Source organism: Phocoena phocoena, chromosome 2 (genome assembly GCF_963924675.1).
Source record: "Phocoena phocoena chromosome 2, mPhoPho1.1, whole genome shotgun sequence".
Lineage (NCBI taxonomy): Eukaryota > Metazoa > Chordata > Mammalia > Artiodactyla > Phocoenidae > Phocoena > Phocoena phocoena.
Genome location: NC_089220.1, coordinates 152,236,060 through 152,252,759, shown reverse-complemented (window position 1 = coordinate 152,252,759; position 16,700 = coordinate 152,236,060). Strand labels below are relative to the sequence as shown.

General features: G+C 40.3%; 1 protein-coding gene across 1 annotated transcript in view; it reads right to left on the bottom strand.

The window, feature by feature from the left end:
• The window catches only part of LOC136118553 (protein TASOR 2-like), a 65,441-nt gene that overhangs the window by 31,644 nt on the left and 17,097 nt on the right, over window positions 1-16,700 (bottom strand). Inside the window, 5 exon segments of the mRNA XM_065871786.1 lie at window positions 12,191-12,291; window positions 14,128-14,227; window positions 14,328-14,347; window positions 14,430-14,560; window positions 16,056-16,147. Coding sequence (XP_065727858.1) covers window positions 12,191-12,291; window positions 14,128-14,227; window positions 14,328-14,347; window positions 14,430-14,560; window positions 16,056-16,147 — 444 coding nt within the window.

Genomic DNA, 16,700 nt, shown 5'->3' with positions numbered 1-16,700 from the left:
TGGTGATTCGTCATTCTGCTGGTCAGAAGCGGCTCGCCGCAAGTGGTGCCGAAACCCGGGAACCTGCGCGCCCCGCATGGAGGACCGATTCAGAACTCGACACACGGAGTGAACCGCCGTTAAGTAGCCCAGTTTAGGATCAAGATCCGATTTGGGTCCCGACAAGGTTAACAAGAGTCGTGGAAGATAATCCCAAGAACGATGTGGAGCGCTCAAGGAGTGACACTGGGCTGGATACTGTTGATGAGCTTCCCCCTGCTCAAGGCGGAGATCAAGACGTTTTGGGGAATTAGCCGAACCTGGCCAGTCCCCATCCCCGTTCATTCTCAAAGTACCATTCTCCCAGTATTGTATTCCACTAGCTGTGAGATGAATACGGCTTGTGCTAGGCCACTAAGCACAGATTGGATGCTCTGAATAAGAGCAAGCAGATTGGAGAATTCCTAAAGGGAAATTGGTCCCGCGAGGCGGAGAAGATGATATTTAAGCAGAAGTTGAATATCCTGCAGCTGAATACAACCAGAGTGGATCCAGTGACTCTTGGAGAATTTACCGCATGGCTAGCTAGAGCATTTTCCTTTTTTAAGGAATGGGTGGGTGTGGGACTGTTCGCAGCCTGCTGTTTGTTTGGGATAGTGTTGTGTCTCTGGTTGGTCTGTCGTATTCGCATTCGAACCCGGCGAGATAGGATAATGCTCACTCAGGCGCTTGTGGCCATCAGTGAAGGCGAGTCCCCCGCAGCCTGGCTCTCCACCCTAAAAAACATATGATCGCCCTTGCACAGAGGGGCCTTGCCGCCATTGCACCTCTATAGGGGATCGGCCCTAGGGGCTGCCTCTGCACGGAGAGGTCTCGTTACCATTGCACCTCCATGAGGAGCCCATGCCACGTGAAGACAGCCCTTGCACCCTGCAGTTCGATTGCGAGCATTGCACGCAGGAGGGTGTCTGCGAATGCAAGCGGAAACTACCGGTACACCGTGTACATACCCCGGTATGAGCACTGGTACAGGTCAATGTCCGCTGCAATGGTCGAAAAGAAAAAAGGGGGAGATGTAGGGCGCGGCCGGATAGCCATTACGCATGCACTAAGTATGCCGCTAGGGCGTATGCACCTAATATGCTAATCAGGTTTTGAAGCAGTGGCCTATCCAAAGCCCGGCTTGCGAAATGCGATAACCATACGGACGAATCAGGGACTTACACGAGTCCTTAAGCCCTTATATAAGCAGACGGGCTCGAGCGTACGGGGGTCTTCCTTCCATCCGCCCGAAACCAAGCTGTACTCCAATAAAGTGTGATGCGAGAAGAATCTAGCGTGTGGTGATTCGTCATTCTGCTGGTCAGAAGCAGCTCGCCGCACATACTAAATTCAGAGATATCCCGAAACACACCACTGGACGCAGCCCTGCCCACCAGAAAGACAAGATCCAGCCCCAGCCACCAGAACACAGGCATCAGTCCTCTCCACCAGGAAGGCTACACAAGCCACTGAACCAACCTTACCCACTGGGGGCAGACACCAAAAACAAAGGGAACTACGAACCTGCAGCCTGCGAAAAGGAGATCCCAAACACAGTAAGTTAAGCACAATGGGAAAACAGAGAAATATGTAGCAGATGAAGGAGCAAGGTAAAATACCATCAGACCAAACAAAGAGGAAATAGGCAGTCTACCTGAAAAAGAATTCAGAGTAATGATAGGAAAGATGATCCAAAATCTTGGAAATAGGATGAAGAAAATACAAGAAACGTTTAACAAGGACCTAGAAGAACTAAAGAGCAAACAAACAATGATGAACAACACAATAAATGAAAATAAAAATTCTCAGGAAGGAAGCAATAGCAGAATAACTGAGGCAGAAGAACGGATAAGTGACCGGGAAGATAAAACAGTGGAAGTAACTACCGCAGAGCAAAATAGAGAAAAAAGAATGAACAGAACTGAGGACAGTCTCAGAGACCTCTGGGACAACATTAAAGACAGCAACATTCAAATTATAGGGGTCCCAGAAGAAGAAGAGAAAAAGAAAGGGTCTGAGAAAATATTTGAAGAGACTATAGTTGAAAACTTCCCTAACATGGGAAAAGAAATAGTCAAGTCCAGGAAGTGCAGAGAGTCCCATACAGGATAAATCCAAGGAGAAACATGCCAAGACACATATTATTCAAACTATCAAAAATTAAATACAAAGAAAAAAATCCTAAAAGCAGCAAGGGAAAAGCAACAAATAACATACAAGGGAATCCCCGTAAGGTTAACTGCTGATCATTCAGCAGAAACTCTGCAGGCCAGAAGGGAGTGGCAGGACATATTTAAAGTGATGAAAGGGCGGGGGGGACCTTGAAGATGGCGGAAGAGTAAGACGCGGAGATCGCCTTCCTCCCCACGGATACACCAGAAATACATCCACACGTGGAACAACTCCTACAGAACTCCTACTGAAGGCTGGCAGAAGACCTCAGACCTCCCAAAAGGCAAGAAACTCCCCACATACCTGGGTCGGGCAAAAGAAAAAACAGAGACAAAAGAATAAGGACGGCACCTGCACCAGTGGGAGGGAGCTGTGAAGGAGGAAAAGTTTCCACACACTAGGAAGCCCCTCCGCGGGCGGAGACTGCGGGAGGCGGAGGGGGGAGTTTCGGGACCGCGGAGTAGTGCACAGCGACGGGTGCGGAGGGCAAAGCGGGGAGATTCCTGCACAGACGATCGGTGCCGACCAGCACTCACCAACCCGAGAGGCTTCTCTGCTCACCCGCCGGGGCGGGCGGGGCTGCGAGCTGAGGCTCCGGTTTTGGTTTTGGACGGAGCTCAGGGAGAGGACTGGGGTTGGCGGCTTGAACATAGCCTGAAGGGGTTAGTGCACCACGACTAGCCCGGAGGGAGTTCGGGGAAAAGCCTGCACCTGCCGAAGAGGCAAGAGACTTTTTCTTCCCTCTTTGTTTCCTGGTGCGCGAGGAGAGGGGTTTAAGAGCGCTGCTTAAAGGATCTCCAGAGACGGGCGCGAGCCGCGGCTAAAAGCGCGAACCCCAGAGAAGGGCGCGAGCCGCGGCTAAAACCGCGGACCCCAGAGACGGGCAGGAGACGCTAAGGCTGCTGCTGCCGCCACCAAGGGGCCTGTGTGCGAGCACAGGTCACTCTCCACACCCCTCTTCCGCGGAGCCTGTGCAGCCCGCCACTGCCAGGTTCCCGGGATCCAGGGACAACTTCCCCGGGACAACGCACGGCGGGCCTCAGGCTAGTGCAACGTCACGCCGGCCTCTGCCGCAACGTCACGCCGCCTCTGCCACCGCAGGCCCGCCCTGCACGCAGTGCCCCTCCTTCCCCTATCCCCCAACCCCCGGCCTGAGTGAGCCGGAGGCCCCGAATCAGCGGCTCCTTTAACCCCGTCCTGTCTGAGCGAAAAAACAGACGCCCTCCAGCGACCTACACGCAGAGGCAGGGCCAAATCCAAAGCTGAGCTCCTGTGAGCTGTGAGAACAAAGAAGAGAAAGGGAAATCTCTCCCAGCAGCCACAGAAGCAGCGGATTAAAGCTCCACAATCAACTTGATATACCCTGCATCTGTGGAATACCTGAATAGACAAGGAATGATCCCAAATTGAAGAGGTGGAATTTAGGAGCGAGATCTATGATTTTTTTCCCTTTTCCTCTTTTTGTGAATGTGTACGTGTATGCTTCTGTGTGAGATCTTGTCTGTATACTCTTGCTTCCACCATTTGTCCTAGGGCTCTATCCGTCCATGATTTTTTTTTAAAAATTCTTTTTCTTAAAAATTAAGTTTAATTGTAATAACTTTATTATACTTTACCTTCGTTCTTTCTTTCTTTCCTTCCTTCCTTCCCTCCTTTAGACAACGAATCACCCCAAATTGAGGAGGCGGTCTCTGAGAGCAAGATTTATGATTTTTCCCCCTTTACCTCTTTTTGTGAAGGTGTATGTGTATGCTTCTGTGTAAGATTTTCTCTGTATAGCTTTGCTTCCAACATTTGTCCTAAGGTTCTATCCGTCCCTTTTTTTTTTTTTCTAAATATTTTTTAATTCAATAACTATATTATACTTTATTTTATTTTTACTCTATCATCTTTCTTTCTGTCTTTTTTCCTTCTTTCCCTCCTTCCTTCCTTCCTCCCTCCCTCCCTCCCTCCTTTCTTTCCTTCTTTGCTTCTTTCTTCCTTCCTTCCTTTCCTCCTTTCCTTCTTTCTTTACTCATACTTCTACTAATTCTCTCTACTTTTTCTCCCTTTTATTCTGAGCTGTGTGGATGAAAGGCTCTTGGTGCTCCAGCCAGGAGTCAGGGCTCTGCCTCTGAGGTAGGAGAGCCAACTTCAGGACACTGGTCAACAAGAGACCTCCCAGCTCCACATAATATTAAACGGTGGAAATCTCCCAGAGACCTCCATCTTAAAACCAGCACCCAGCTTCACTCAACGACCAGCAAGCCACAGTGCTGGACAACCTATGCCAAACAACTAGCAAAACAGGAACACAACCCCACCCATTAGCAGAGAGGCTGCCTAAAATCATAATAAGGCCACAGACACCCCAAAACACACCACCAGACGTGAACCTGCCCACTAGAGAGACAAGATCCAGCCTCATCCAGCACAACACAGGCACTAGTCCCCTCCACCAGGAAGCCTACACAACCCACTGAAACAACCTTAGCCACTGGAGACAGACATCAAAAACAACGGGAACTACGAAAGGGCAGCCTGCAAAAAGGAGACCCCAAACACAGTAAGATAAGCAAAATGAGAAGACAGAAAAACACACAGCAGATGAAGGAGCAAGATAAAAACCCACCAGACCTAACAAATGAAGAGGAAATAGGCAATCTACCTGAAAAAGAATTCAGAATAATGATAGTAAGGATGATCCGAAATCTTGGAAGTAGAATGGACAAAATGCAAGAAACAGTTAACAAGGACCTAGAAGAACTAAAGATGAAACAAACAACCATGAACAACGCAATAAATGAAATTGAAACCACTCTAGATAGGATCAATAGCAGAATAACTGAGGCAGAAGAACGGATAAGTGACCTGGAAGATAAAGTAGTGGAAATAACTACTGCAGAGCAGAATAAAGAAAAAAGAATGAAAAGAACTGAGGACAGTCTCAGAGACCTCTGGGACAACATGAAACGCACCAACATTCGAATTATAGGGGTTCCAGAAGAAGAAGAAAGAAAGAAAGGGACTGAGAAAATATTTGAAGAGATTATAGTTGAAAACTTCCCTAATATGGGAAAGGAAATAGTTAATCAAGTCCAGGAAGCACAGAGAGTCCCATACAGGATAAATACAAGGAGAAACACGCCAAGACACATATTAATCAAACTGTCAAAAATTAAATACAAAGAAAGCATATTAAAAGCAGCAAGGGAAAAACAACAAATAACAAACAAAGGGAATCCCCATAAGGTTAACAGCTGATCTCTCAGCAGAAACCCTACAAGCCAGAAGGGAGTGGCAGGACATACTGAAAGTGATGAAGGAGAAAAGCCTGCAACCAAGACTACTCTACCCAGCAAGGATCTCATTCACATTTGATGGAGAAATTAAAACCTTTACAGACAAGCAAAAGCTGAGAGAGTTCAGCACCACCAAACCAGCTTTACAACAAATGCTAAAGGAACTTCTCTGGACACGAAACACAAGAGAAGGAAACTACCTATAGTAGCGAACCCAAAACAATATAGAAAATGGGAATACAAACATACATATCGATAATTACCTTAAATGTAAATGGACTAAATGCTCCCACCAAAAGACACAGAGTGGCTGAATGGATACAAAAACAAGACCCTTATATATGCTGTCTACAAGAGACCCACTTCAGACCTAGAGACACATACAGACTGAAAGTAAGGGGATGGAAAAAGATATTCCATGCAAATGGAAACCAAAAGAAAGCTGGAGTAGCAATTCTCATATCAGACAAAATAGACTTTAAAATAAGGACTATTAAAAGGGACAAAGAAGGACACTACATAATGATCAAGGGATCGATCCAAGAAGAAGATATAACAATTGTAAATATTTATGCACCCAACATAGGAGCACCTCAATACATAAGGCAAATACTAACAACCATAAAAGGGGAGCTCAACAGTAACACATTCATAGTAGGGGACTTTAACACCCCACTTTCACCCATGGACAGATCATCCAAAATGAAAATAAATAAGGAAACACAAGCTTTAAATGATACATTAAACAAGATGGACTTAATTGATATTTATAGGACACTCCATCCAAAAACAACAGAATACACATTTTTCTCAAGTGCTCATGGAACATTCTCCAGGATAGATCATATCTTGGGTCACAAATCAAGCCTTGGTAAATTTAAGAAAACTGAAATTGTATCAAGTATCTTTTCTGACCACAACGCCATGAGACTAGATATCAATTACAGGAAAAGATCTGTAAAAAATACAAACACATGGAGGCTAAACAATACACTACTTAATAATGAAGTGATCACTGAAGAAATCAAAGAGGAAATAAAAAAATACCTAGAAACAAATGACAATGGAGACACAACGACCCAAAACCTATGGGATGCAGCAAAAGCAGTTCTAAGGGGGAAGTTTATAGCAATACAAGCCCACCTTAAGAAGCAGGAAACATCTCGAATAAACAACCTAACCTTGCACCTCAAGCAATTAGAGAAAGAAGAACAAAAAAACCCCAAAGCTAGCAGAAGGAAAGAAATCATAAAAATCAGATCAGAAATAAATGAAAAAGAAATGAAGAAAACGATAGCAAAGATCAATAAAACTAAAAGCTGGTTCTTTGAGAAGATAAACAAAATAGATAAACCACTAGCCAGACTCATCAAGAAAAAAAGGGAGAAGACTCAAATCAATAGAATTAGAAATGAAAAAGGAGAAGTAACAACTGACACTGCAGAAATAAAAAAAATCATGAGATTACTACAAGCAACTCTATGCCAATAAAATGGACAATCTGGAAGAAATGGACAAATTCTTAGAAATGCACAACCTGCCAAGACTGAATCAGGAAGAAATAGAAAATATGAACAGACCAATCACAAGCACTGAAATTGAAACTGTGATTAAAAACCTTCCAACAAACAAAAGCCCAGGACCAGATGGCTTCACAGGTGAATTCTATCAAACGTTTAGAGAAGAGCTAACACCTATCCTTCTCGAACTCTTCCAAAATATAGCAGAGGGAGGAACACTCCCAAATTCCTTCTACGAGGCCACCATCACCTTGATACCAAAACCAGACAAGGATGTCACAAAGAAAGAAAACTACAGGCCAATATCACTGATGAACATAGATGCAAAAATCCTCAACAAAATACTAGCAAACAGAATCCAACAGCACATTAAAAGGATCATACACCATGATCAAGTGGGGTTTATTCCAGGAATGCAAGGATTCTTCAATATACGCAAATCTATCAATGTGATAAACTATATTAACAAATTGAAGGAGAAAAACCATATGATCATCTCAATAGATGCAGAGAAAGCTTCTGACAAAATTCAACACCCATTTATGATAAAAACCCTCCAGAAAGTAGGCATAGAGGGAACTTTCCTCAACATAATAAAGGCCATATATGACAAGCCCACAGCAAACATCATCCTCAATGGTGAAAAACTGAAAGCATTTCCACTAAGATCAGGAACAAGACGAGGTTGCCCACTCTCACCACTCTTATTCAACATAGTTTTGGAAGTTTTAGCCACAGCAATCAGAGAAGAAAAGGAAATAAAAGGAATCCAAATCGGAAAAGAAGAAGTAAAGCTGTCACTGTTTGCAGATGACATGATACTATACATAGAGAATCCTAAAGATGCTACCAGAAAACTACTAGAGCTAATCAATGAATTTGGTAAAGTAGCAGGATACAAAATTAATGCACAGAAATCTCTGGCATTCCTATATACTAATGATGAAAAATCTGAAAGTGAAATCAAGAAAACACTCCCATTTACCATTGCAACAAAAAGAATAAAATATCTAGGAATAAACCTACCTAAGGATACGAAAGACCTGTATGCAGAAAATTATAAGACACTGATGAAAGAAATTAAAGATGATACAAATAGATGGAGAGATATACCATGTTCTTGGATGGGAAGAATCAACATTGTGAAAATGACTCTACTACCCAAAGCAATCTACAGATTCAATGCAATCCCTATCAAACTACCACTGGCATTTTTCACAGAACTAGAACAAAAAATTTCGCAATTTGTATGGAAACACAAAAGACCCCGAATAGCCAAAGCAATCTTGAGAACGAAAAAAGGAGCTGGAGGAATCAGGCTCCCTGATTTCAGACTATATTACAAAGCAACAGTAATCAAGACAGTATGGTACTGGCACAAAAACGGAAAGATAGATCAGTGGAACAGGATAGAAAGCCCAGAGATAAACCCACGCACATATGGACACCTTATCTTTGATAAAGGAGGCAGGAATGTACAGTGGAGAAAGGACAGCCTCTTCAATAAATGGTGCTGGGAAAACTGGACAGGTACATGTAGAAGTATGAGATTAGATCACTCCCTAACACCATACACAAAAATAAGCTCAAAATGGATTAAAGACCTAAATGTAAGGCCAGAAACTATCAAACTCTTAGAAGAAAACATAGGAAGAACACTCTATGACATAAATCACAGCAAGATCCTTTCTGACCCACCTCCTAGAGTAACGGAAATAAAAACAAAAATAAACAAACGGGACCTAATGAAACTTAAAAGCTTTTGCACAGCAAAGGAAACCATAACCAAGACCAAAAGACAACCCTCAGAATGGGAGAAAACATTTGCAAATGAAGCAACTGACAAAGGATTAATCTCCAAAATTTACAAGCAGCTCATGCAGCTCAATAACAAAAAAACAAACAACCCCATCCAAAAATGGGCAGAAGACCTAAATAGACATTTCTCCAAAGAAGATATACAGAATGCCAACAAACACATGAAAGAATGCTCAACATCATTAATCATTAGAGAAATGCAAATCAAAACTACAATGAGATATCATCTCACACCAGTCAGAATGGCCATCATCAAAAAATCTAGAAACAATAAATGCTGGAGAGGGTGTGGAGAAAAGGGGACACTCTTGCACTGCTGGTGGGAATGTGAATTGGTTCAGCCACTATGGAGAACAGTATGGAGGTTCCTTAAAAAACTACAAATAGAATTACCATATGACCCAGCAATCCCACTACTGGGCATATACCCTGAGAAAACCAAAATTCAAAAAGAGTCATGTACCAAAATGTTCATTGCAGCTCTATTTACAATAGCCCGGAGATGGAAACAACCTAAGCGCCCATCATCGGATGAATGGATAAAGAAGATGTGGCACATATACACAATGGAATATTACTCAGCCTTAAAAAGAAATGAAATTGAGCTATTTGTAATGAGATGGATAGACCTAGAGACTGTCATACAGAGTGAAGTAAGTCAGAAAGAAAAAGACAAATACCGTATGCTAACACATATATATGGAATTTAAGGAAAAAAAAATGTCATGAAGAACCTAGGGGTAAGACAGGAATAAAGACGCAGACCTACTGGAGAACGGACTTGAGGATATGGGGAGGGGGAAGGGTGAGTTTTGACAGGGCGAGAGAGAGTCATGGACATATACACACTAACAAACGTAGTAAGGTAGATAGCTAGGGGGAAGCAGCCGCAAGGCACAGGGATATTAGCTCGGGGCTTTGTGACGGCCTGGAGGGGTGGGATGGGGAGGGTGGGAGGGAGGGAGGCGCAGGGGGGAGGACGTATGGGAACGTGTGTGTGTGTATGGCTGATTCGCTTTGTTATAGAGCAGAGGCTAGCACACCATTGTAAAGCAATTGTGCCCCAATAAAGATGTTAAAAATAAAATAAAATAAAATAAAGTGATGAAAGGGAAAAATCTACAACCAAGATTACTCTACCAGCAAGGATCTCATTCAGGTTCGATGGAGAAATTAAAACCTTTACAGACAAGCAAAAGCTAAGAGAATTCAGCACCACCAAACCAGCTTTACAATAAATGCTAAAGGAACTTCTCTAGGCAGGGAACACAAGAGAAGGAAAACACCTATAAAAACAAACCCAAAACAATTAAGAAAATGGTACTAGGTACATACATGGCGATAATTACCTTAAATGTAAATGGATTAAATGCTCCAACAAAAAGACATAGACTGGCTGAAGGGATACTAAAACAAGACCTGTGTATATGCTGTCTACAAGAGACCCACTTCAGACCCAGGGACACATACAGACTGATAGTGAGGGGATGGAAAAAGATACTCCATGCAAATGGAAATTGAAAGAAAGCTGGAGCAGCAATTCTCATATCAGACAAAATAAACTTTAAAATAAAGACTATTACAAGAGACAAAGAAGGACACTACATAATGATCAAGGGATCAATCCAAGAAGATATAACAACTGTAAATATTATGCATCTGACATAGGAGCACCTCAATACACAAGACAAATGCTGACAGCCATAAAAGGGGAAATCAATAGTAACACAATAATAGTAGGGGACTTTAACACTCCACTTTCACCAACAGACAAATCATCTAAAATGAAAATAAATAAGGAAACACAAGCTTTAAATAACACCTTAAACAAGATGGACTTCACTGATATTTATAGGACATTCCATCCAACAACAACAGAATACACTTTCTTCTCAAATGCTCATGGAACACTCCCCAGGATACATCATATCTTGGGTCACAAATCAAGCCTTGGGAAATTTAAGAAAATTGAAATCGTATCCAGTATCTTTTCTGACCACAACTTTATGAGACTAGATATCAATTACAGGAAAAAAAACTGTAAAAAATACAAACACATGGAGGCTAAACAACACGCTACTAAATAACCAAGAAATCACTGAAGAAATCAAAGAGGAAATAAAAAAATACCTAGAGACAAATGACAATGAAAACACGACCCAAAACCTATGGGATGCAGCAAAAGTTCTAAGAGGGAAGTTTACAGCAATACAATCCTACCTCAAGAAACAAGACAAATCTCAAATAAACAACCTAACCTTACACCTAAAGCAATTAGAGAAAGAAAAACAAAAAAACCCCCAAAGTTAGCAGATGGAAAGAAATCATAAAGATCAGATCAGAAATAAATGAAAAAGAAATGAAGGAAACAATAGCAAAGATCAATCAAACTAAAAGCTGGTTCTTTGAGAAGATAAACAAAATTGATAAACCATTAACCGGACTCATCAAGAAAAAAAGGGAGAAGACTCAAACCAACAGAATTAGAAATGAAAAAAGGAGAAGTAACAACTGACACTGCAGAAATACAAAGGATCATAAGAGACTACTGCAAGCAACTGTATGCCAATAAAATGGACAACCTTGTAAGAAACGGACAAGTTCTCAGAAAAGCACAACCTTCCGAGACTGAACCAGGAAGAAACAGAAAATATAAACAGACCAATCACAAGCAGTGAAATTGAAACTGTGATTAAAATTCTTCCAACAAACAAAAGGCCAGGACCAGATGGCTTCACAGGCAAATTCTATCAAACATTTAGAGAAGAGCTAACACCTATCCTTCTCAAACTCTTCCAAAATATAGCAGAGGGAGGGACACTGCCAACCTCATTCTACGAGGCCACCACCATCCTGATACCAAAACCAGACAAAGATGTCACAAAGAAAGAAAACTACAGGCCAATATCACTAATGAACATAGATGCAAAAATCCTCAACAAAATACTAGCAAACAGAATCCAAGAACACATTAAAAGGATCATACACCATGATGAAGTGGGGTTTATCCCAGGAATGCAAGGATTCTTCAATATACGCAAATCAATCAATGTGATACACCATATTAACAAATTGGAGGATAAAAACCATATGATAATCTCCATGGATGCAGAAAAAGCTTTTGAGAAAATTCAGCACCCATTTACGATATAAACTCTCCAGAAAGTAGGTAGAGAGGGAACCTCCCAAGAACTGAATCACAGAGCTACTCTACACCTTTCACAAAAGACCCTTTTAAGAATTACTTAAGGGAAAACAGAAGTAAGAGGGCGAGAGAGAGAGTGCACATGCACGCGTGCATGTGTGTATGAAAGAGACGGTGGAAAAGAACTGGAACAGAGCTCAGGACATGCAGTGTACCATGACATCTGAACAGACCTTTGTGCTCCACGTAATTCTGTTTTCTAAAAGCAGCTTCTGGTAGTCTGTTTTTCAAAGACGACACTTTCATTACATACTTAAAATCTAGTTCATGTGGTCTAAAAAACAAAATAACAATATTATGTAATGTAATAAACACTGAAACTACAGCTTCATCAGTTTTGGTTTTCTAATATAAAGCAAACAAAAATATTATAACCACAAAAAATTCTTAAATCTATAAACGCCAGATCAAATAATGTACATATTCATAAATATTATAGATTTTTGAGTATGTGACCTCATAAACCATGGTCTGCAAATGTGTTCCCATTTTCTGAATGCATGCATTTCTGTTATAACCAAAATATCCAGACATGTGGAAGAATTATGCATATTGGAATGAGAATCTTCTAGGAATTACACTACGTAAGAACTTTTGATAATATGGAACTGCCGACCATGCAGTGCCACAGGATGAACCGCAGCCAGACTTGCATCATTTCCCCTGACTACCTTTTCCTTCTTTAAAACTCATTTTTAAATACTTGCAGACTTACAGATGCCTCCTTTCCCCCCAAATACTTCTTAATATGTACCCTTAAGAAAAATATTTCCTTATATAGCCACAAAACAATTAGCAAAAATCAAGAAATTAACAATGATACAGGACAATTTTTTAACCTACAGACCTCATTCAAATGTTGCCAACTGTCTCACTAAGGTCCCTTGTAACAAAAGAAGGTACTTTTTTCTGGTTCGGGATCCAATCCAGGATGCCACATTGCATTTACGTTATGTCTCTTTAGTCTCCTTCAGTCTGCAACAATCTCTTAGTCTCTACCTTCAGTGACCGTGATATTTTTGAATAATATAGACCATTTATTTTGCAGAATGTCCCTCCATCTGGGCATGTCTAAGATTTCTTCCTGATTAGATTGGCAGGAGCGCCACAGACTGATATCCTGTTATTCTCTGTGCATCATATCAGGAAGCACATGATGTTTATTCCTCTCCTGGTGACATTAACTTAACCACTTAGTTAAGATGGTATCTGTAGCTTCTTCCATTGTAAAGTCTTTATTTTTTCCTTTGCGAGATATGTAAATACCATCAAACTTTCACCTCCTACATCAAGCCTCCATTGATTATTATGATGTTGCCAAAATGTGATTTCCAAATTCCATCACTCTTTCTATACCTATTAGTTGCACTCTATAGTGAGAAAGAACTTTCCCTTCTCTCCCATTTATTTATTCACAGAATCCTTAATTTATTCTATGGGCTATAAATTCCCTCTCTCTTCTTAAAAAAGGCCAGTAGAAAGTAAATGATTTCTAATAGCACACCAGTTTTCATTTTATTTTTCAATTAAAGCATGTCTAACTTTCAACAGTTTTGGGTGCAAACTAAGAATAGATTAAACAAAAAGATATCACAAGATGCCCTTCACAGTTCTCTCTGCAGAAGCAAATACTGTAATTCATCATAATGTAAATACATGTAAAGGCTACTCTACTCTAGGAAAATCGAGTGAAAATTTAAAAACTAGATACTGCAAACCTTATAAAGATTCTAATAGAATTCAGCGGCTAGAATCTGTTGCATCTGTTATCTAGGCAAGTCCAAGTTGTTTCTTGGGGAAAGTCAAACTTCTAGCATCAAGTAAATTAATTTAGCCTGAGAGATCATTTTCCCATAAATGGATTAAGATACTAAAATATAAAAAGTGATTTGTCAAAGATTATAAAACTAACTTATTTCAAGGCAACGGTCAGATTTATATCTGAATTTAGGTCTCCTGTGTCATGGCCCTGTGCTCTATACATCTCCCCAAGAGTAATCTAAAACCAAGTACAGTTGCTGTATTTCACACCAGTGCCAACAAGCAAGACCTCAAAATGAGAATCAAAAAATTATACAAGCATCAGTAAAGGCACTTATTCAATACTTACAGTTGTTTTGGAACCAATATACCGTAAGAGGACCAAAGAGTTATATCACACATCAGACAGCCTTGAATAATTAATTTCCCTTTCCATGGATAGATGAGAACTGTAAGAAATGAGGGTAAGAAAGAAACTGATTATTTAATTTATGAACAAAACATTTACTTAAAGAAACAGCTAAAAGAACCAATTAAATAATTTCTTACCATCTTCTTTGAGTTCAAGTCTAGGGGGAAAAAAAAGAAGCATATTTTATAAGAGCAAAGGAAAGAAATCCAGTAAAACAAAGTATGTACATAATTACTTACTTGCTTTTATGATTATGAGCTGGTGCTGCCATCTTTTTAGGTTCCCTGTACTGAAAAGCTACAATTACATAAGGACAGATCTGTCTGGGTCGCTCAATAACAGTGCTGCCTGAAAGTTCATAGAGGTAATACTGAAAGAAGCAAAATAAGTATTATCAGGGTAATACTACAGAATTCCACGTGCAGCTAGTTTATTTCAACCCCACCCAACCCCAAAATTTAACTAATTAGATTTAGAAATGATTTATCCCCAGGTGACTATACCTGATTCAGTTCAAAGGTGCGAAAATGACTTGTCTTGTGAGAAAACTTGTTAGTATTTACAGCCACGTGGCAATCATAGCCAGAAGATGGGCTGGTATAGTTAGTTGTATAATTCTCAGACACAAACTTGACTCTTCCCTAGAATGAAAATATTAAGACTAATCAAATGTTTTCAAATAGCAATAATCTTACTCTAGGATTTATTTAAAAGTAGCCTAATAAAGAACATATACACGTTTGCTGTCAAGGTCCCGCCTCTTCATCAACAGGACCACCAAAGGCAATACTAAGAAGACAAATAATATAAATGTACTTCAGTGAGCAATCAAAACCTGTATTCTCTCCCCATCAAACAGCTTATGATGTTGGGCAGGGCTGGCTTCTAAGCAGTAAAGTAAGGAAGACTGAGAGCACATAGGCAAAAACTAAACAGCAGTATCCACCAGACAGGGTGGGATATGGGGGCACGAAACCAATGGCGAGGCACAATCTGACATAAGCAAAAAATGTCTGTTACCTGAGCTGCCAGGCACGTTGTCTGCGGCAGAACTACAGCACTTATCACAGAGCAGGAGAGGGAAGAGTAAGGGAGGGAAGCAGTGACTATGAGCCAATGCAATGCTACTTTCCCTCCAGTTCTTGGGGACAAGTTTTGGAATGTGAAGAGTTCACACTCTTAAAAAAATCAGTAGTGTTAGTTTTATAACCAAAGAACTTAAGATAGTAGGAAAGCTAAAACAAAAGCAAAACCAAAACAAGACCACAGAATATGTCCTCAAAAAGCCCCCCAATCTCTAAAATTAGAGTTTTCCTACTATTTGAGTGAAAATTCTAATTGCGTGATTCATTTATACTGGACTATTTAAGGGCATTTAAAAATTTCTGAGATCATCAGTTGCAGGTGCCCCATGAAACTGTGAACAAGGTCTCAATGTTTTAGGGGTTAAAAAAATATATAAAGGTTTCTCATTTTGACAATTTAAATCAATGAATGTTGCTTTCTAAATTCATCTCTTATAACTGAAATCACACTGCTTTATAAGCAGCTACTTGTTTTCTGTTATTTACTATTTAAAAAGTGGCATTGTGGGACAGGGTGAGAGGAAAGCTTTTCACTGAATACCTGTTGTATTATTTTGAAGCTTTTTTTAAAAAAAACATATTCATAGATCATCTATAAAATGAATTTTAAAAAAAGCTTTGTCCGTAAAGGAAAGCAAAAAGCAGTTATTTTTTCTGACTTTAGATAGCTGTCTTTGGCAAGGACTATGTGTAGCAAATGATCTGCAAAGAACATTATCACAGACTGATAATCTTTCATTTTTAAAAGAAAAATTACATAGAAGCACATTTAGTCTTTACCTTAATTAGATTAAAAATTACAACATAACCAGACTTCCCATGATACCAAGGTCTTGCATGAAGATAGTCTGAGTATTTGGAAATGTATACACCTATAAAAGTATAAAAATAGATTAATTTACACTTTAAAAAGATTATTTACACATGGGTTACCTTTAACTGAACAAGACAACACAAAAGACAAATAAATGCTAACATTAAAAAACTATTTTGAAACTGCTTACCTTTTACAAACTGAGATATTCTAAAGGTATGGAAACGTTAGAGCTAAGATACAATACATCTGTTCGACAACCAATTTTCTATTTGGGTATGGTAAGTGAAAAGGGATAAGAGTATCACATTTTTGGAAAAGTCTTCGTGAGTCTGTTTTTTCTCCATGCAATCATTCAGTGAAAAGGCCTATAGTAATCTGATTCTCAAGTTATTTTTTGCAAAAGATCTCAGTAAGTACTCATATTTAAGAATGTGTGCTGAGGTCTACTACACTGCAGCTGTGTGCCAGGCAGCAGTGCCACAAAGGGAAATACAACGAGGTCCTGCCTTCAAGCAGCTTATTCTGCTGGGCTGTGAATTCCAGGGAGGCGGGGGTTATATCTGTTTTGTTCACCACTGTAGCCACATCACAGCCCACTGCAGCTTAAT